This window comes from Malaclemys terrapin, chromosome 18, assembly GCF_027887155.1.
Source record: "Malaclemys terrapin pileata isolate rMalTer1 chromosome 18, rMalTer1.hap1, whole genome shotgun sequence".
In the NCBI taxonomy this organism is placed as follows: domain Eukaryota; kingdom Metazoa; phylum Chordata; order Testudines; family Emydidae; genus Malaclemys; species Malaclemys terrapin.
In genome coordinates this window covers 3,224,274-3,245,583 of record NC_071522.1, presented here as the reverse complement: position 1 = coordinate 3,245,583, position 21,310 = coordinate 3,224,274, and the positions used below count along the sequence as shown (strand labels likewise).

General features: G+C 45.6%; 1 protein-coding gene across 6 annotated transcripts in view; it reads right to left on the bottom strand.

Annotated features, from left to right (window-relative positions):
• The window catches only part of SPECC1 (sperm antigen with calponin homology and coiled-coil domains 1), a 143,478-nt gene that overhangs the window by 40,119 nt on the left and 82,049 nt on the right, over window positions 1-21,310 (bottom strand). For 5 of the 6 annotated variants that reach the window (XM_054008769.1, XM_054008766.1, XM_054008768.1 and 2 more), the window contains 5 exons: window positions 12,742-12,887; window positions 11,842-11,942; window positions 6,738-6,819; window positions 1,841-1,994; window positions 704-806 (listed from right to left, as the gene is read on the bottom strand). In XM_054008769.1, the coding sequence (XP_053864744.1) occupies window positions 704-806; window positions 1,841-1,994; window positions 6,738-6,819; window positions 11,842-11,942; window positions 12,742-12,887 (586 nt within the window). Of the gene's footprint in view, window positions 1-703; window positions 807-1,840; window positions 1,995-6,737; window positions 6,820-11,841; window positions 11,943-12,741; window positions 12,888-16,302; window positions 18,458-21,310 lie in introns of those variants that run through there. The other variant, XM_054008772.1, reaches the window with a different exon arrangement.

Here is a 21,310-nt window from a genome sequence, read left to right as displayed (position 1 = left end):
CAGTTAGTACTACACTGCACTTTACACAACACTCAAGGGAAAAGCAGCAGTTCTTTGGGATTCATTCCATTATCAGCCTTTTATCCAGCTCCCTCAGAAACACGCAAGTATCAGGATCAAAGCTTTCAAGTCCATTCTCTCTACATTTGTTTGAGCCAATAACAGGACTGTTGGGCATATAGCCAATTATAATATGAGATAGCAACACTTCCTCCAGTGCTACTAAGCTTTTGCTGACCACAGTCAAGAGGAAAATTCCTGGGGCCATCAGGGAGACAGCAGGACCCTCTTGATCAAGGCCACCTCGGGCAATGTCTTTTTGGTTTCCTAGAACGGTCATAAGAAGTGGCATCTTCTGAGAGCTCAGAGAGGAAATCCAAGGAAAAGACATTAAGATGGCGTTTGAGACATATGCCCTCAGCTTAAAGCTGCCGCTCACATACCCTCTACTGCTGACCTTCAGTGACATTTGGATGAAGCAAATATTTCAGCATATGATGGGAAGTAAACCGAGTCACTTAACCCAAAGGTAACTTTGGGGACATGAGGGTTAGAGAGAGCCGTAGACAAGAAGGTGGATGGAAAATACCCAGTTTGAGGGACAACAGTGAAAAATCTGCAGATTGCAATACATACATTTCCTTGAAATTGTATCTGTTCACAGTACAAGCCAATGAAAAATTAAATGCATGTGTCTTCTTACCGAGTAACCTTCAGTCTTCTTCTGACACCACTTCAGCAGTGCATTCCTCTTGGAGCCGCCATACTCTCGGGCCAGGGCTGCTAATGGGTCCTTTCTCTCCACACTAATTGGGGGAGGGGAAGGAAGTAAATATGTTTCAAGCAGCTCCTCTCTTTCACTTTAGACATTACATGCACGTAAACCAGGGTAGCACAATACATTCTCAGTGGGAGAATGCAAACAACTTATTACAACTGCCTCAAAAGATATTCCATATGTGTGTTTAGATCTGAGACACAAATTAATTTGGGATCACTGGATACAAACTGAAACAAAGCCTAGGATAAAAACGTATTTGGGAAGCACTCAGTAGAACATATCTAAAGGAATGCATATCTTTGATCTACTTTTTCTACAGCTGCAATTATCATCCTTCACTCCCTTTCACCTCCCTCTTCAGACATCAAAAGGCAAATTTTCAATGAACCTCTATCAATGCACCTCTAAAACTGGGGCTTTAGAGTAAACCATGGATAGAAACAATGAGGAGTCTGGCGGTGCTACCCCCTGATACTTGACACCATGGATAGAAGTTACCTAATTATTCTGGTGCAGCAAACTGATTCCCAACTGCAGAATACCACTGCAGAATAAAGTCTTGACTAAAATGGGAAAATCTGCATGCATTTTTCTGCACTGGTGCTAGCTACCCTGGAAACTGTACTGCAGACAAGGCAAAGGCACAGAGCAGGGTCAAAACACTTGCACGTGTCTGCCCTCAAAGCTTCCACTATTAATAGCACTTGCAGAAAAATGTATACATTTTTCCAGTGCAGACATACAGTGTGGGCTAGAATTAATACTTTGGTTTCCTCTTATATCTCAAACTCTCTCTGTTAGATTTCATTTACAGATACAACGAAAGCTGTACCACAACAATAGTGCCTGTATCAATACTGGTATAGAACGGTGAGTCCCATTGTGGATTCCTGTTCCTTAACAATAAACATCAGTGCTAGTCCTCCGTTTGCCATCCCTGCCCACTTCCCGTATGGGAGACCCACAGAGACTGGGAACCACGGAATTGAACAGTCATCAGGTTGCCAACTAAAATGGTGGCTCGGCCCAGTACATTGCTTTTTTTCACTGAGTTGGTACCTGAGTTTGCTGGGGGGTTTCAGGCTGCTTGGGCTGGAGGTCAGCAGCCTGCTGCTGAAGGCCATTGAGGGGGGTTTGCTCAGAGACTCCAGGGAAGGGCTCTTGCGGAGGTAATGATCTGGTTTCAGGTCCTCACTTCTCCCTTTTAGAAGGTCTGTGGGAACAGAAAAAGCCATCAGTCTCTGGGCTTGAAGAATCTGATTAATCACTGCCCTACCAAACAGCACACAACAATATGTAGCTTGTTGCTTTGATTCTAAACAAACATACTCCGTTGTTCATTAAACGGACATGGGGTTAGGAAACCTTGACCAGACTAGAGGGGACCATAACAAGCAAGGACTTTGATGATTTCAACAGTACAGGCTGCTTGGCTTCCTGTGATTGATAGTCCTGCTGGGAGGTGGGGGCCTCAGGTGAATGAAGGGAAATACCAAAAATCTACCATCTTAAAGGTTCAAAAGTTGATCCCTAGACATGTTCACTAGATGACTGAAGGGACCAGCTCGCTGTCAGACTCTTTGTTAACCTGCCATTAACAGGACTGGAAATGAGACAAGCCTTTTGCCTCCAGGCTGCTGGTTCAAATCCAGCCCAGGGTGGCAGCAACACCCTCTAGTAACTACCCAGTGGCTGGCATCCTGCCTGAAAGGAATTTGGCAAGTTGCAGCCCGTTTACTAGCAGACAAGTGCCCATACCATAATGGCTAACACCACATCACAGCAGAGCACGCGAACGCAACCCCGTGGTAACAGTCTCTGCTGAGAGGCAAAAGCTTAAACTCCTCTCTCTCTAGACATCAAGCACAAGGCGTGTTGTACTGGGAAGCAGTACAGGGAAAGCTTACACAATGGTTGCTGTACTGTCCCTCTTCTGTGTACAAAGTGAGACTACCTTACCAGCACTAAATTCACAGAGAGCTTAAATCTAGCTTTAGAGATGGATGACCTGGGTTTAGCATAACTGCTTCCCCTGTCTCTTGTTCCTGCGGCCCATATTTATTAATAAATTAACAACTGTACAGTGTCCACTCATTCTCCCCTCAACTTCAGCACCAGCTGAAACTAAATTCCCCAGGCCCACTGGGTGCCCAGAGAGGTAGAAACAAGAGCCCATTTGCATTGTACTTCTGGAAGTTCCACCTCCTGAAGATGGAACTTCCAGAAACAGAACCACAGCCACAGCCAGTCAGGTTCAATGCCCCCAAGACATTGGTCAAAGGACAGTTGGGGGGGGGGGGCACGGGGCTCCAGTGCTGGGTCAGTAGGGGGCAGCCTATCAGTTGGGGCTGTAGAGGTTCAGAGGGAAAGATTTTACATTTTCTCATTCAAAATGGGAAATAACGATGCAAGTCATTAATCCTTGCTCTGCGGAGGTCTTGAAACTCCTATTACTCTATCAAAGCTCATTAGCAAAGCTAGACAAACAGCATGGAGTCCAGAGCCTAATTCTTTGTTGTTACAGTAAACAGTTCCCCTGATAAATATCTGCCAGGGCAGGAGTGAGGTGGATCATTACTGGCGATTTACTCAGTGCTGCAGCCACTTGCGGTCTCCCACTTTGCAACCAAAGTGTTTATCTCCTCAATTAAGGTAATGGGTCTTTTACACAGAAGAAAGCTATAAACCTCTGCAGTAAGGAACTGTGTACATGGGGCAATTGACTGGCATAGCTTTAGCGTAACAGCAAAGCAAAGTAACTTTATTCCGGGATAGAGCGTCCACACAGGGAGTCAGTTGGTCACAGCTAGAGCAGAATAGCTTCTTCCACGATAGTTATGCTGGTTGATCTGTTTGTGTGGACAAGCCCTGTGCCTTGCTGGGAGAAGATAAACAGAAATAGGAGTCAGAGGGAAGGGAGTGTTTGAAGTACAGCATCAAGAACACTGAGCTTTTGAAGAAGGGGCCAATATTCACTCCAGCCACCTGCATTACCGCATGTTCATTTCCTCCACCACTATTCTCTCCGCTTTCTCTCTACCATATCCCACTCTGCATGGTTGGGGAGTCACTCAAGTGGTTGAGTATTGCCCAGTCTCACCTGAGAATTACCAACTCCTTTGTGATCTTTCAGTCTCAACTTAAAATGTTCCTTTCCTCTTTGGGTTCTACTTGACTCGTTCTCAAGTGCTCTGTGATACAGTGGCTAGAGACTGCCGAGTTGCATCAGCAGAGGGCCAGGATCTGAGAATTCGTGGGCAATACAAACACTGATGTTTCAATAAGGTCAGAGGAAAGAAAGGCACATGGAGAGTTAAAGCGGAGGCTCACCCTGTTGTGCCTGGTATGGCAAAACCTCAGCTCAGCTCAAAGCTTTTACTGGCACAACAAGCTAGACAAGTGTTGCCAAAGTGTATAAAAGACGGGCCCCTCGGGTGTCCATCAGTGGTGGCTATGGTACGGTGTGCATCACCTCCTCAGCTCATAGCAATCCCAGACATGACAGGACAAGTCAATGACAGTGCAACCTTGGCAAGAGTTCACACTGAAGTTGCTAAGAGACCCCTCTCATCCGCACTGAGCTGAGTGTTTTTAGAAGCAGCATTTCAGCATGCACAGCTGTGCTTGGAATGCTCTGACCCATACTGAGCAAGCTCCCAGCAGATTCCTCCTTGCATGACACTGCAGCCTGGAGGTGTTGCCTTCAAACAACAGAAGTAACACATTACTCAAAGCTGCTGTTGCGTCTTTGGTCAGGTTCCCATCATGAATTCCATGTGTTCTTTCCCTCTACCCCTCCAGCTCCTGCTGTAGTCTCATGACAGCTCAGCTCCGCTCAGTTCTCATTTGATGCCACTGGCTTGGAGATGGCTAAGAGAGTAAGTCAGCTGTCCTGCAGGGTGCCAGCAGTCACCTTCCCCCAGTGCTTTCTGGCTTTGCAGGAGGGAAGCAATGGCTTATGGGTGCTTTGGGAGTGGTCAGCTGTCAACTGCCCTACTCAAGAAATTTCAGCTCAAATGGACATTTTAAAGGAGAAACAACCAGTTTATAAAATACAGTGGCTAGCTATGGAAGGGGAATGCATTTATTTTCAAGGGCTGGTGTTTAGTTTCAGTATAACTGGTTGAGGTGAAAGTGAACTTCTGTAATGATGAGCAGCAGGTAAACCCCCAGGCAAGACATTTTCTAGAAACTGAAACACAGTCGGTGTAACTTTAAGGAAAAAACTGTTCCTTCCATTGGTATCGTATCTTCTGCCCTCTAGTCGTCTGCATGGCAGGAGAAACCAGCAGGAGGAACAGAGCTCTGAAGTTAACTTGTGCTGCCATATTCCTTGTAACCTGGCTTGTTGTTCAGCTACAGTATTTGTACATCTTTGAATTGTGAATTTGGAATCTTAACTAGCTATTTGAAGAGTCTGACAATGAAGACAGGGCTCTAGTTTCTCTCTGTGGGTATGTCTACACAGCAACTAGACAGCTGTGGCTGGCCTGTGGCAACCGACTCAGGCTTGTGGGGCTGTTTCATCGCTGGGCAGCTAAGTTCCCCCTAAACTGGGTGGCCGTGTGGCCGCACAGCAGCCTATTATGCACCATACAGGCGCTCAGGGCTGCAGTGGGGAGGGATTCCTCTCCCCCAGCCCCGGCCCCAACCCAGCCCCGCCGCGGCCCCTGGCCTGGACTTGCCACAGCTGGGGAGAGGTGCCCCTGCCCTGGCCCCAACCCAGCCCTGGCCAGACCTGCTGCGGCCATGGGAGAGGCACCTATCCTGCAGCCCCAGCCCTGGAGCTGCTGCGGGAAGAGGTAGCTGGGGAGAGTTCTCTCCCCCCGTCACAGTCTGCACCCCAAACCCCTCATCCCCAGCCTCACCCCAGAGCCCACACCCTCAGCCGGAGCTCTCACCCCACCCCAGCCCTCTGCCCCAGTCCTGAGCCCCCTCCCCACCACATTAATTTTGTTGTGTGCATCATTGTGGGGGTGATGTGTGACACATCACCTCCACACTGGTGCACATAAAATTAATTCCGCACCCGAGTGCGAAAAATTAGCTGGAACTCAGGCTAGAGCCAGAGCTGTCGGACCCTGCGATGTGGCAGGGCTCCAGAGCTCAGACTCCACGTCCACACAGCAATGAAACAGCCCTGCAGCCTGACCCATGAGCCCAAGTGGACACACTCCTAGAGCTAACTGAGTACTAGTCAGAAAATCAGGTCTACCAGTGAAAGGGCAGAAATCAGGTTTCCACTCCTCAAAGGACATGGTCATAACGGTTCCTTCTGACCTTAAAATCTATTAATCTATGGCTATTGCTATAGATACTGCTGCAACACCTCCAATCAGGAGTAGACAATCAAGACAAGGGGCTCTAATGGAGGAATCAAAAGTAAATACTGGTGGAAAATAATATTAAGTGACAGGAGAACAAAAACAAGAGCACGAAACAACAACAATTGCCTCTCCTGAGAACTGGGGAAATTGATTCTGTTTAAAGAGCAATCACATCTGGGCTCTAAATAGCTGCATCTGGATCTGAAACCATTTAATGTGTTTCATCTGAAACATATTTTTAAACAAACCAACCAACCAACCTCCAAAGGGCATGCTCTGGACTTCTCCCAAATCCGTACATGCGTCACAAAATGCAATTATCTCCAGTTTCACTGGCTGGATTATGAAGGTGCCAGGGATGTTTTGGGGGTGAAGAGGGCAGGTTTGTGTTGGCATGACATACCATTTCCCCCCAGGCTATAATCCACATGGGAGTGAAACAGCCAAGTGAACTTGATAAGATCTCTCAGATGTTCAGGCATTTTGAAGATCTTGTCTATTTCATTTTGTTGCACATATGAAGTGGAAGAATGGCCCAGTGGTGTGGGGAAGGACCGAGAAGAGCTGTGCTGATGTAGGGGAAGCAAAAAGGAACCTCTCATATTGTTTGTGCTTTTACTGTGATTTACCTGCAAGGGGGAGGTCTGGAAGGTCTGTGTGTTTGTCGACTCCTTTGCTGAGCAGCTTTGCATTACTGTAAGCAGTATGCCTCTGTGAAACAAGCAAACAGACAAATCCATCAGGAAATGTTACCCTTAGATAAATGGCCAATCAGGGAGAGGAAGAGGCCTCATTCACTCACGTGGGAGAATGAGAGGTATTCTGTTCTATTCAGCAGCTTATACCATGCTCCTCACTGTAGTACCTGAGCACCTCCAGCAGTGGATTAAGCAACGTGACTAACATCTGTCATGAGTTCTTTGTTCTCTCATTCTCCCCCTCAGGAGGAGAAACATGAGCTGTGGAGTGTCTTGTTTTGGCAGGGTGTGTCTTATTTTGTATTTAATATAAATATACCTTTTGCTATGTGTTTATGTTAGAGAAGGCAAGGTCAAAGAAATGTGCCTTGCACTTGGAGTACAAAGGGGTAAGGTCTGGGATGGCCCTTGGTTCCTGTGGGAGTTCATTCCACAATCACACACTGCCCTGGGAGAAAGGTCTGTCTCCTGGACGATGAGCCGTCTGGAGGTCCCCTACTTCTACCCCCTGATCTTGCTGGGTGGCCCTTCAATCATTTGGACATTAAAAATTAAAGTAGAGGATCCAGGGAAATTACTTTTCAGTTAGTGATCTATTTGGCTCCCAAACACTTGTAGCCTCTGTGGGTGCGGCTAGCACTCTGGAGCCCAAAGAAGCGAGCCAGGGTCGACAGATTCAGGCCAGCAGGGCTCGCAGTAGCGCTCTAAATATAGCCGCAGAGACAGTGGTTTGAAGTTACAGCCCTCCCTCTCCCGAGGCTTCAGAACCCAAGCTGCAACTTCAAGCCACTGACCCTACAGCTATTTCTAGAGCGCTACTGCGAGCTCTGCTAGCCTGAATCTGTCGACCCTGGCTGGGAGCTTGCTCACACGGGCTCCAAAATGCTGTGTCGACAGACCCTTTTTTTCAAAGATTTTCCTTTTGGTAAGCAAGTGTCAGAGATCATTTGGTGCTGCAGACCCGAAGTGACAGCATCTGCTGCTCCCAGCCCCTCCTCCTTCACCTCCAACGTGATGAACCAGACACAAAAGGGCTTTTTCACTGGCAGGCCTGCTGCCAGCTTTCAGCACTGCCCACTCAGCCTGGCATCGATAGAAGCTGCCAGGACATCTGTTTAATCCCACTCTTAATTTCCTTCACTGGGAATTGAGGGTGCTCAGCATCTTTCGGCAATGGGCCTTTAGAACTGCCTGCTTTCAGGGTTGAGTTCTAGGAGCACTTAGGCATTTGCCCTCCTGCGTCTTAGCTGCCCTTCTCTCACTTTGCTGCTGTCCTCAATCATAATAAGAGGAAAACTTTAATAGACTTCAGAATCCGAAGGAATAGTCAAATCCTGAAGTCCTTACTCAGCCTTTTAACAGACGCTGCAGGTGCTCAGCACCTCTCAGCTCTGGCATGGACAGTTTAGTTCTGACCTTTTCTCACAGATCAAAGACACTGTCACACTCTGAAAACGTCACTCTTGGCCTGGAAGTAGCCAAGATATGAATTGAGATTCAGGGAATTAAAGGGTTGTTGCAGTTCAGAGTCCAGTGAAACTGAGAAACAAAGGACATCTAGAAGACAGCTCAATAAAGGAGGGCTCTAACTCACCAGATGACCCAACTAGTATCTATCTGATACACATCTCTCCAGTATGTGTAAATAAGTCAGATCCCTCAGTGGAATCATTGGGAGTTCTCAGAGCTTCTCCATGATGAGTTTAGATTCTCACATCCTTGCTGCTCTTTCTTCTTAACCCACGCAGATATAAAATACAGGTTCAATAACATCTGTAGTTATGCAAAGGTTATCAAACCTCATGCTTTCTGGTGCCAGAAAATCAGTACAGGGGTCAGGAAGAAATTCCCATTTTTCTTCCACATGCACAACATTATATAATTGGCCAGGCACATAATGGGGAGGGGGTTTCACCTTTCTCCGAAGCATCAGGCCTAGGTCTCCTGCTAGAAGTTGGATATTGAAACAGATGGACCTATTTGATGTGGCAGAGCTTACATTCCTGAGTTTCTAGATACATGAATCTTAAGCTAAGACCAACAGAAAGAGAGAGACAGAGACCAACGGATAGACAGAGAGAGGGAGGGGGATAGGGATTACTTGTATAATTTAGCCCCTTTTTTGTTATTGGGTCATGATTTCCAGTAAACATATCCCTGCTGGGTCAACCTAGAAGACGATCTCAGTTTCTTTCTGTTTTTTTATATAATCACCAGCAGGGCCAGATGACAGAAAACAAGCTCCAATTTCCTGAGAAATGACTGCAGGCAGAAAGGAGAGAAGAGGATCTTTGTCACCAGAGAAACCGTCTTTTATAACAATTAGTCAAAGCACTCCAGTTTGTGAGACATAGGCCTTCATTTCTTTGTGGCTATGTTTGCAGGAGACCTGCCAGTATTCAAGCCTGGTGCCTGAGCTAATTTAACCTTGCATAGTCTGTGTTGACAACAAACACCAAACACCACAGTCATGGTCCTATAGGGTATGGAAAATAATCTACTCTGTATGGGAAGGCAAGAGTAGTGTGACGTCATTGACATAAACTGTGACCGTATAGAATAGATCATTGCTGCAACCACTGTTATTTATTTGCAGCAATTATTGTACAAAGGTTGTCATGTGAGGTGTCTATAAAGAGGTTATGATTTGCTGGTGATGCTGCTGCTGCTGTCTGTGTGTATCATTTTTGTAGTTGAAATTATGAATATTGGCTATGTACTTGTACCTCAATGTGTTTTGATTCTACGTAGCCTCAGTGAAGCATTTGGGCAGCTTCTTGAGAAGGGACTATTCTCAGGAAGTGCCCAATCAAGACACTTAACTGACAATGAACTTTGGTAGATGCCAATCCACATCTAAGCTTTCCAGGAATGTTCAAACTAACATGTAAACAATGGTGTCTGACTGTAAATAACTGAGTCATGCATGGACATGTGACTTGCCCATGTGACTCCAAACTCCATCTTGCTGTGATTTTCCAGTCAGAACAAAGGGGTGTCTTTCCACAGGGAGAGAATATAAAAGGCCATGGAAACACCTCCATTTTGTCTTCAATCCTGCTTCTGACCACTGGAGGAACCTTGCTACAAACTGAAGCTCTGAATAAAGGCCTGAATGACCCATCCCAGCTGTGGATGTATTCCAGAGACTTGATTTGAACCTGCAGTTTATTCCGTCACTGGTACAAGCCTGAACCAAGAACTTGACCATTACTCTATGTAATTGATTCCATTTAACCAACTTTAGCTCTCATATATTTTTCTTTCCTTTTATGAATAAACCTTTAGATTCTAAAAGATTGGCAACAGCGTGATTTGTGGGTAAGAGCTGATTTATATATTGACCTGGGTCTGGGGCTTGGTCCTTTGGGATCAGGAGAACCTTACATAAGAACATAAGAAAGGCCATACCGGGTCAGGCCAAAGGTCCATTTAGCCCAGTATCCTGTCTACGGACAGTGGCCAATGCCAGGTGCCCCAGAGGGAGTGAACCTAACAGGCAATGATCAAGTGATCTCTCTCCTGCCATCCATCTCCATCCTCTGTCAGACAGAGGCTAGGGACACCATTCCTTACCTGTCCTGGCTAATAGCCATTAATGGACTTAACCACCATGAATTTATCCAGTTCTCTTTTAAACTCTGTTATAGTCCTAGCCTTCACAATCTTCTCAGGTAAGGAGTTCCACAAGTTGACTGTGCGCTGCGTGAAGAAGAACTTCCTTTTATTTGTTTTAAACCTGCTGCCTATTAATTTCATTTGATGACCCCTAGTTCTTGTATTATGGGAATAAGTAAATAACCTTTTTTCTTTTACTGGAATATTGGTTTTCATAACCATTCGTTCCCATAACAAGTGGCACTGGTAGTGATACTGGAAAACTGGAGTGTCTAAGGGAATTGCTTGTATGACTTATGGTTAGCCAGTGGGGTAAAACCAAAGTCCTCTCTGTCTGGCTGGTTTGCCGTGCCTTAAAAGTGGAAAAACCCCAGGCTTAGGCTATAACTGCCCTGCTCTAAGCAATTTGTCTTGAATTGATACTCTCAGAAGTGTCCCGCCAGAGGCAGCATCGTTTCAAGTAAGTACACAATACCAGGCCTTATCCAATTCTCAAGGGCACATTCTATCTCTTCTTGGGCTGGGCAAAGCTGATGGACTTCACTTGGTTGGTAAAAGTGGGGCTAACTGGCTTGAGGTGGATAATTATTTTATACTTGTTCTGCATTCACACCTTGGTAAAGAGCCAGTTCTTAAAGCCGTCTCTACAAGTGCCCACTAGAGGTCTCTAAATGCTTTACATGCTCCCAGGAGAGCTTTCAGGACTATTTCTGTGCCTAGAACAATGACTGGCCAAACAGGTCCAAAAAGGCAAATGATGCGAGTGGACAGATAGCATATAGTGATAGAGGCTAGTGATAATATGGTATGCATGCTACCACCATAATCAGTGAAATGCCACTGTGTCTGCTTTCCCATCATTCCCAGAGTCAGTATTTCTGGTAATGTCACATCACAGCACTGAAAGTTACCAACAGAATGTTAATTGGCTGATGCAGCGACATCAGAAGCACCACATTCCAGAAGAGTTACATTCTGGGAGAAAAATCAAAACATAGCAACCATCATCAGCCCTGAATAGCTACAGGCTGATTTGGTATTTTGGGGCATACTGCCTCAGGAACATTTACCATTTTTCTTCTCACTACCCTTCCCTAACACACATGCTAAAAACCTGGTTGAGTTTGAGGTTCATCTTAACTCACTCTAAAGGATCAAAACCTACTTTCCTGGTCAATGCTGATTAAAGTTCTGAAGTGGATTCCAAAGAGTTCATACGCGCCCCGTGGGACCTTCATCCAGGAGATAAAACGGGAGCTCACTTTGATCCCTGTACTCTGTTAGAACTCCAGCATTTGATCTTCCACAGAAAATAAACACCTGCATTTCCCCTTTCCCTGGCTACAGCCATGTCATGGTGCAGGAAACCCTGCAACTACCCAGCCCAATCCTGAATAGAGGAAAGATCTTCTGGTACCTGCATGGGGGAGACAGCGGCTGCTGGGGCTGTCCTCACTGGAATTCCACTCAGAGGGCTCCTGGGGACCTTGTGAACCGTGATACTCTGCCCAGCGCTCCCTGCAAGAAAGGAAAGAAATATTTATATTTCAGACCAGTCTGAAAGAAGAGGTCACAATGTTCTTTTTCCCCTCCTCTCCCACCACTCATGTCTAAACAAGGACCTGATAGCATTCAATCCATTTCTATGTACTTTAGCATCAGTTGGAGAAAACCTTAGAAGAGGTGACTGGGGGAGGGGAGCATGATAGAGGTCTGCAAAATCATGAATGGTGTAGAAAGAGTGAATAGGGAAGTGTTATTTATTGCTTCACATAACACGAGAACCAAGTCACCCAATTAAATTAATAGGCAACTGGTTTAAAACAAAAGTAAGAAAGGACTACTTCACACAATGCACAGTCAACCAGGGATGTTGTGAAGGCCAAAAAAGTGTAACTGGGTTCAAAAAAGAATTAGATAAATTCATGGACGATGGTCCATCAATGGCTATTAGACAAGATGGTGAAGAAGGACGCTACCGCACGTGCCAGGTGTCCTTAAAACTCCAACTGCCAGAAACTGGGACTGGACAACAGGGGATGAATCACTCAAAATTATCCTGTTCTCTTCATTCCCTCTGAAGCAGCTGGCACTGGTCACTGTTTGAAGACAGGATACTGAGCTAGACGGACCATTGGTCTGACCCCGCCTGGCAGTTCTTATGTTCTGTAGCACTGCTAAAACCAATATCCACTGGGATGCAAGATGGAGGCAGCAGATGTAAGAAGAATTAGTGTTTGCCAGCTGAAGCTTAACTATTTGAAATTTTAATTAAAAAAGAAAAGCTATCCTATCCCAGAGTGCAGGGCTGGAGTACCTGAGCATCCCAAGTCAAATGACTTGATGAGTGACTTGACAGTAGCTGCAGACTCTGAGGGAGTGGGTGATGCCCTGCTGACACAGACTCCTTGCCAGCGGTTGGTGGTATCTGCTTCTACAGAATTCACCTCCTCAGTTGTCAGCCTGAACAGTAGAAACCAGAACAAAGTCAGAGGCAACAGGAAGCACAAGAAAATATTCACTCTACAGAAAGGAACTTCCTAAGGCACAAGTACCTTCTCCTGTAAGGCCTCATCATGTACACTCCCATTATAATAATGCTTAGGCTCTTTTCTTCTTCAAAGCGCCCAGCAATAAGCCTCAAAACCCCCCTGGGAGGTCAAGAAATATCATCTCCATTCACAGGTAAGGAATTCAAGGTACAGAGAAATTAAGTGACTTGCCCTGGGGCACAGTGAGTCGGTGACAAAGTTGGAATTTCCTGACATTCAGTCCTGTGTTGAAAGCTCTATACTCATGACTACCTTTCTTGAGTCCTCATATCCTCATCTATAGATACTAATTTTGGGTCCTTCCCGTATGGAAAGAATATTAGGCTGTTGTAGCCTAGCAACTGCCTAGCAACCTCCACCTCTGGTGGGCTTCAGAGGCCTTAAAGACCCAGGACAGAACTCCCTCCCCCTCCCTCCCAATTCTGAAAAACCTCCAACAAATATGTCCTTTTCTCTCTTGTACACCCCCACAATCCTAACGTACATCCAAATATACCATCTCCCGAAACGTTGCCGATTAATTAGTCCTCTTTCAAACTAGCAACATAATGGAGTGGCTGATATGGAACTCGATTAATAAAGAATTAAAGGAGGATACTATAATTAATGGCAATCAACATGCATTTATGGAAAATAGATGTCTTTTTTTATGAGATTATAAGTTTGGTTCATAAAGGTAACAGTGTTGATGTAATAATACACATACTTCTGTAAGGCATATGACTTGGTACCACACAATATTTTAATTAAGAAACCAGAATGATACAAAATCACCAGTAAATGTACTAAAACCTGGCTGATACATTTCAAAAATGTAATTATAAATTGGGAATCATCCTCAAGCAGGTATGTTTCTAGAGAGGTCTCCCATAGGGATCAGTTCTTGGCTCTATACTATTAGACACTTTTATGAATGACCTCACAGAAAATAAAATCATGATTGACAAAGCTTGCAGTGACACAAAGACAGAGGGAATGGTCAATAATGAAGAGGACAGGTCAGAGATATAGAGCAATCTGGATCATTTGGTAAGTGGGTACTTACAGGACAGGGGACTCTATCCTGGGAAGCAGACACTCTGAAAAAGACTTGGCAATAATGGTCGAGAATCAGCTGAACATGAGCTATTAGTGCAATGCTGTGGCTAAAAGGGCAAATGTGATCCGTGGAAATATAAACAAGGGAATATTAAAGTAGGAGTGAAGAGGTTATTTTACCTCCGTGTTTGGCACTGGTGTGACAGCTACTGGAAAATTGTGTTCCATTCTAGTGTTCACAATTCACAAGGATGTTAATAAATTGGAGAGGGTTCAGAGAAGAGCCAAGAGAATGATTAAAGTGCCTTATAGTGAGACACTCAAGGAACTCAATCTACTTAGCTTATCAAAGAGAAGGTTACAGGTTGATTTGTTCATCCACATGGGGAACAGAAATATGACAATAGAAGGCTCTTCAGTCTAGCAGAGAAAGGTATAATAAGATCCAATGGTTGGAAGTTAAAGCTAGACAGACTAGAAATGCACAATTTTTCCTTCTTTTGTTTTTTTAAACAGTGGGGGTACCTGACTATTGGAACAACCCATCAATGGCTGTGGTAGAGTCTCAATCACTGGACATTTTAAACCAAGACTGGATGTTTTTCTAAAAGATACACTCTAGTTCAACCACAGCTATTGGACTTGAAACAGAAATTAATCCAAGGAAGTCCTATAGCTTGTGTTACGCAGGAAGCCAAACTAGATGATAAAAATAGCCTCTTCTGGTTTTATAATCTATTCATCTAACTGGGGGTTGCCCAGGAGCCGACTACACATTCTTGGCAGCCCTACCCCCCAGGCCAGCTTTGATCTCAGACAACTAACTTAGTTTCAGAAAAGCTGGCTGAGATGGCTGAGGCCAGTTATTTACAAACAGAGTCTATTGCATTGTTTTCATGATTTATTAGCTGCTGAAGCTAAGCGGACTGATCTGCAGGTCCCAGGGCACCACTGCTTCCCCCAGGAAGAAGTGGGCTGGGAATAAAGAGCTATGCAAACAAGAAAAGAGCTACAAATTCAGCACAAGAATGGAGCCAGAACTCCCTGGAGAAAGTGCCTACAGGGCTGCACAGTTCCTGCTGGGCTAAAAATAGGGGTCAATCTTTTTATTTTATTTTCCTTTTTGAATCAGTTGTTTCTACAAAATGCAAGAGGGTTAGGGGGGTGTCAATGAATGACAGCAAAAAGAGTGATTCATGCTTCTATTTCTGGCCATGCTCAAGGAGGTGCTGTCTGTAAGCAGACACTGGCTACTTCTTTGCTAATTCATTCAGGCTCTCTGTGAGCCAGGAGAAGCCTGCGGAGGCAGATGGCTTGAGAAAAGCCATTTCATTCCATTCTCCAGCTAATCCAAGGAGTAGGAAAGGAAAAGCTGGATGAGATTCACTTAGCTCTGAGGGATCCAGTGTTTTGATGATTAGTCCTAAATCCTCTCCCACCCCCAGACCCCTCACGGCTTCATTAAACACAAACAACAAGTCAACAGGCAGCAGCATCTGGACTTCATTTGTAAGAAAACACAAAGGCTAAAAGGAGTCCTGCAGCTAATGAAACATGGGGGAAAGCATGGACTTCCGCCGCAGGATGCCTAGTAGGAATGGGTCAACCAACCATTTCAATGCATTTCTCTGTAAGGAAGTAATAAACGAGACCATTATGCAGTCTGCATGATCTCCAAGGTAGAAAGAGAATGTCAGCCTCAATCACTCACTTGTTACATTTCCAAAAAAGTACCTTTGTGCTTTCTCCCACACTCCCCTCCTGCTTGGAAATAGCTCTGTATAAACACCCACAAAAACACTTCATTGCCCTTCTTCAGATATCTCTCCAAAACTCCTCTTTCCAGGGATGTCTACAATTATTAGGCTGTTGGTGTGCAGAGACCATTGCCTATCATGCTGACCATGTCTCATTGTTTCCTTGTACCTCCTCTCCGCCCCCCATGAATAATAGCGAGTCAGAAAGGTGCCAACCTTGCTGTGGCTAGCATGTTGACTATGGGATTAGGCAGGCTAGATATGTTTGGGGAAAGCTGCAGCAATAATGTGGGACTGTTTGTACATTTCTGAACTCCGAGGTTCCTTCTTTTTAAAGCAGACTGAGCAGCTCTGTTGGGGGTAACTATTCTACTGCCTGAGAGATCTCAGGGTTTCCTTTGCTGCAGTTCCTGGCATTGTGGTTACAAAGTGACTTGTGACTCTTCCTCAGTTGCAAGGGAGACAAAGAAGAAGCACACACAGCTGCTGATACGCAGAACAGAAAAGAGATCAGGAGCAGGCAGCAGACACTTCTGGACAATTACACATTTATTTTGCACTTCCATGTATTTTTTTAAACATATAAAAAAAACACTGAACAATTGCCAGCACAGATAATAAAGAGAGGCAACACAAGTGCGCGTACACCTATGTAACATGGCACAGTGGCATGGGCCATGCCAAAGTCACGAGAGCTCTTAGCATTCATAGAATCTGCTGCCCAGAGGCCATGGCCCTGCTAGGTCTTCTCAACCAAGGAAGGAGTGGAGACCATAGAACCAAAATGTGAACCTCCAGTCCCACAAGGGAGTGATCTCTGATTGTCTTCTCAGTTTCTCCTTGGTATCCAGGAAAGCTTTCCCAGTGTCTTCAGTTGTCAGGAAGGACACAAGCAAATTCTCCTGACCATATACTTCACCTGAGTTTAAGAGGATGGGAATGACTTTCCTTTAGGGGAACATCCGTTGCTTTTCCTTCTGATCCGTTGCTTTTCCTTCTGCAGTCCAGGACCAGCAGCTAATTTTTATCCCATGGATGTGGCTGCACCTGATCTGGCAGAATAGAAATCTACAGGAGGATATGCTGCAGACAGCTTCTTTCAAACTTCTTGGACACATGAGTCAGTTGCTGCCACCTAGTGGTGAGGCCATTGTCAATGCTGCATCAAAAACCTCAAACACCCAGGCAGTTTATACTGAATAAGCAGCAACCTAATTTTCATATGTAATCTACACTTGGCTCTCACACCCACATGCAAAACCCAGAATCATTAGAAAATATATATGCATATAAAGTTATATATAGTACATAATGTGTGTGCATAACACGTTACATCTTAGGGCATGTCTTCACTGGTAACGTTAAAGCGCTGCCATTACAGTGCTTTCATGTGGCTTGTGTAGTCACGGCAGAGTGCTGGGAGTTCTCCTAGCGTGCTAAAAAACCCACCTCCACGAGGAGAATAGTGCCCAGTGCCGGTGCGCTGTCTACACTGGCACTTCACCGCGCTGAAACTTGCTGCGCTCAGGGGGGTGTCAGTGTAGACAAGCCCTTACACACCCACACACAAAATGATAAAAACACTGTATCACCCTGGACAAACACTTTTCACAAAGTAATCACTCCATAGCTGACCTCTAAGTTCTCATCCTTAAAGGAAACCTGAACACCACCACCCTCAAAGGATGAGCCTGAGAGCTTAAATTCATATCTTTGCTAGACACTAAAAACCACAGACTGAATAAAGACACTGGATGTATGGCTTAGTACAACCCACCTATCCTCCTTTTTTGTTCTTTGACAGCAGAGGTGTTAACTGGCTACTTCACTTTGAATGGTCTTTTCAAAAACATGTGTTAACACCTTACCCTAAACAATCTGTTCCACCTCCTCTTTAACTGCAGCACTCTGAGGTCAGGTCTACACTCAAAAATTAAGTCAATCCAGCTATGGTCACTCGGGTGTGAAAAATCCACCCCCGAGTGAGAGAGGTAAAGTGACCTACCCACTGGTGTAGCCAACCTAGCTACTGCCTTTCCAGGAAGTGGATTAACGACACTGACAGGAGAACCCCTCCTGCCATTGTAGCATTTCAGGTGTTGACAAGCCCCAAGAACCTTTCCCAGATCTAAAGAAGAGCTGTGGGTAGCTAAAAAGCTTGTCTCTCCCATCAACAGAAGTTGGTCTAAGAAAAGCTATTACCTCACCCACTGTATCTCTCTACACCCACACACAACTCTTTTTTACAAAACTTTCAAAATGTATGATTGCAAAAGCAGCCATCCCTCACTACAGTCAATGGATAGGTTCAGTCCCCAAATCCCTGTGATCAATCCCAAGGGTTTTGGTTTCTTAGATTTCTTTTCAATTGGTTTAAATGGATTCAAAACTGTTTCCACCTCAAAGATGCATCAGAAGAGAGCAACCTGTTGAAATCAAAGGGCCAGGCTCCTTTGGGTCAAACTACTGCTCATGGGGAAAGGTGTATTTGAATTGCATTCAGACTTTGTAGTGCTCTGGACTTTTTGAGGGCAGTAATCATCTGGCTCTTCGGACTGAGGTGCTTTTTCCAATTGAAACTTCCCTTTTCAGGCTGAAGGCATTGTCTGAGGTGTCCCTGTCATGGCAAGATCAGGCCTGGCTTTGCATCCCTCCAGGACTGTGCTAGCTGGCAGAGATTGGGCACCTGTGGAGACAGAGACAAACATGGGGGAGGAGTTATATAAAACAATACAACAGTTCAAAAGAGCAGTTGTCCGTGTTTTACCCAAACCAGCCCACTGCCACTAAACAAAGGAGCAGCCAGAACATGGATTATGCTTTTGGGACCAAACTTACATCTACCTCCTTAGCAGAGACTGATTTGCCATATGGCAGTCAAGAGGCTGCTCCTCCACCACGTATACTCTATGGCATTTCCTGTCATGCAGTCTCCTTCAATGTACAGATGCTGGCGTAGACAGGAAAATAAAATGCAGTGACCAGATTCCACAGGAAAGAGCTCCTTTGGGGTGGGACAGGATAAATGGTGCAGAAAACTGAGGAGGTGGTAATGTCCGCTATGCACTGACACACATACACTCACTGCTCACTTGGGATACTGCTGACTTGGGGCATTGATAAAAGTTAGGGCTTGTCTACATTGGCAAGTTTCTGCACAGTAAAGCAGCTTTTTGCGTTCAAACTGCAGCTGTGTCCACACTGCCAAGCCACTTTGTGTGCAGAAACTTCTCAGTTGCAGAGCTGTAAAAAAAAAAAAAAAAACGCCTTGACAAGAGTCTAACGGGTATTTGTGCAGAGGCTCCAGCGTTCTACTGCCAGTGTAGACACTTGATTGCTTTCTGCGCTGTAATTGGCCTCCGGAGCTGTCCCATAATGCCTCTAGTGACCGCTCTGCTCATTGTTTTGAACTCTGCTGCCCTGGAGACAGGCACCCCTCCCCTTTCAAAGCACCGTTTCTGACGGCCCTTACGTGTTGTGCTGATCTGCTCTGGGACACAAAGCAAACCATTAACGTGGAATGCTCTTGCTGTTGAACACAGGGGCAGGTGTCTGTGTATGTGAGAGAGAGAGAGAGAGATTGCTGTGCAGAGAGCCCAGGGAGGGAGACAGGGGCTGATGTTGGGGTTTCCCGCTCCCCCTGCCTCAGGACTGGTTGCTTCCTGCCACTGTCTGAACTTACAAGACAGCACGCGGACACACTGTCCCCAAAAAAACACACTGTCTCTCCCCCTCCACACACACACACTTCCTGTCACACACTCTTCCCCCCCCCCTTCCCCTTTCAGTTGAAAAGCAGCTGGCAATGTAGTAGGATGCCCCTGGAACAATGGGATTGGGAAATGCATCATGTGATGCTATGCCGGCCCCCTGAGGCATTGCAAACCCTTCCCAAAGCACCCTATGGCCAGTTGCACAGTGGGATAGCTACCACAATGCACTGCTGTCTTTGCTGTGGAAAGAGCTGCTAATGTGGATGCGCTCCAGGTCACAAGGAGCACAGTGTGGACACGCAACAGCGTTTTAATAAAAGTGATATAACTTGTGGCGCAGAAACCTGCCAGTGTAGACATACCCTTAGAAGAGACACAGAGTCAACTGAATTAACTTCTACTTATATCCCCTGGGATGCATACCCATTAGGGAGAAGGGTCAGTCTGGCTCACAGCTCTTGCTTTCTATTGATCAGTGCTTTAGCTGTGAAATTCTGGAAATGAGTGGGAAGTCACTGCTTAATCTTGGAGTCACATAAAGATAAATACGGCACAGGGACATGATTAGCTAACGATACTGCAAAACACCCCCTGGCTGAAGGAATGAAACATTTAGAGCCAGGGAACATATTTTAAAGAGTGTGTATGTGAGAATTTCCCTGGCTTTCCCCTTTACTAATCAATGTGCGCTGTTGAGTCAAGTTGTGTATGGGAACTTGCCCAGGCACTGCCATGTCTCTGTTCCAGTCAGAGCTTCTGTTTCTGGGCCGGGCTACACTTAAAACGCTGCAGCTGCGCCACTTTAGTGCTTCAGTGAAGCTGCTACTACGAGGACAGGAGAGCTTCTCCTGCCAGTGCAGATAATCCACCTCCTTGAGACGCGGTAGCTATGTAGACGGGAGAAGCCCTCCCACTGACATAACCCCCAGTGGAGACACTGGTTCTCCACTTGGGAGGTCCTCCCATCTCTTCATGTGTCATTATAGAATGCCTGCATCTGTAACTTTCACTCCATGCATCTGAGGGAGTGAGGTTTTTTACCCACGAAAGCTTATGCCCAAATAAATCTGATAGTCTTTAAGGTGCCACCGGACTCCTTGTTGTTTTTGCGGATACAGACTAACACGGCTACCCCCTGATATTTGAACCAGTGGAGACAGCGTTATGTTGGCATAGCTGCGTCGCTCAGGGGTGTGGATTTTTCATGCCCCCTAAGCGACGCAGTTATACTAATGTCAGTTTATAGGGTGGACCTGGCCTCAGGTTTCTTACACCAAAAAGATTGGGATATAATCTCATTTTGGCCCCAAAACCCTTGGAGAGCAGCTGAGTATACTAAACAGCTCAACCCGGCCCCAGCCAAAATTCCCCCTTCTCTCATTTGAAGTGAGAGCAGAGTGATCTGAGCAAACCTCTGTAAGACAGAACAGCTGCAAAACACAGGCACAAAGGAGCAGCACATCAGCACATACACACTGACATTAGGTTTAATACACAGATTACAAGCTTAATTCCAGGAGATCGTGCATTTAACACTGCCATGCTGTGGCACTTGAGACATGGCTACAGGAGGAAGGGTAGAAGCAAATTAGTGGGAGAGATTAGGATCCTCATTTTCACCTTCCTTTCAGTCACTTAGTTAGATCTCTTTTGTTCTAGAAAGCGGCTCTTTTAATTGTGGGAATAACTGCTCGGTCTTCAGCATAGCCCTCTTGGACCAAAGGTTTCTCTCATGGGATTGGTTTGAGGCATACGGTATTATCCTCCCATTGTGCACGCAGCAGGACACGTGGGCTGGCAGGGTAACTTCACCAATGTGAAGAGGA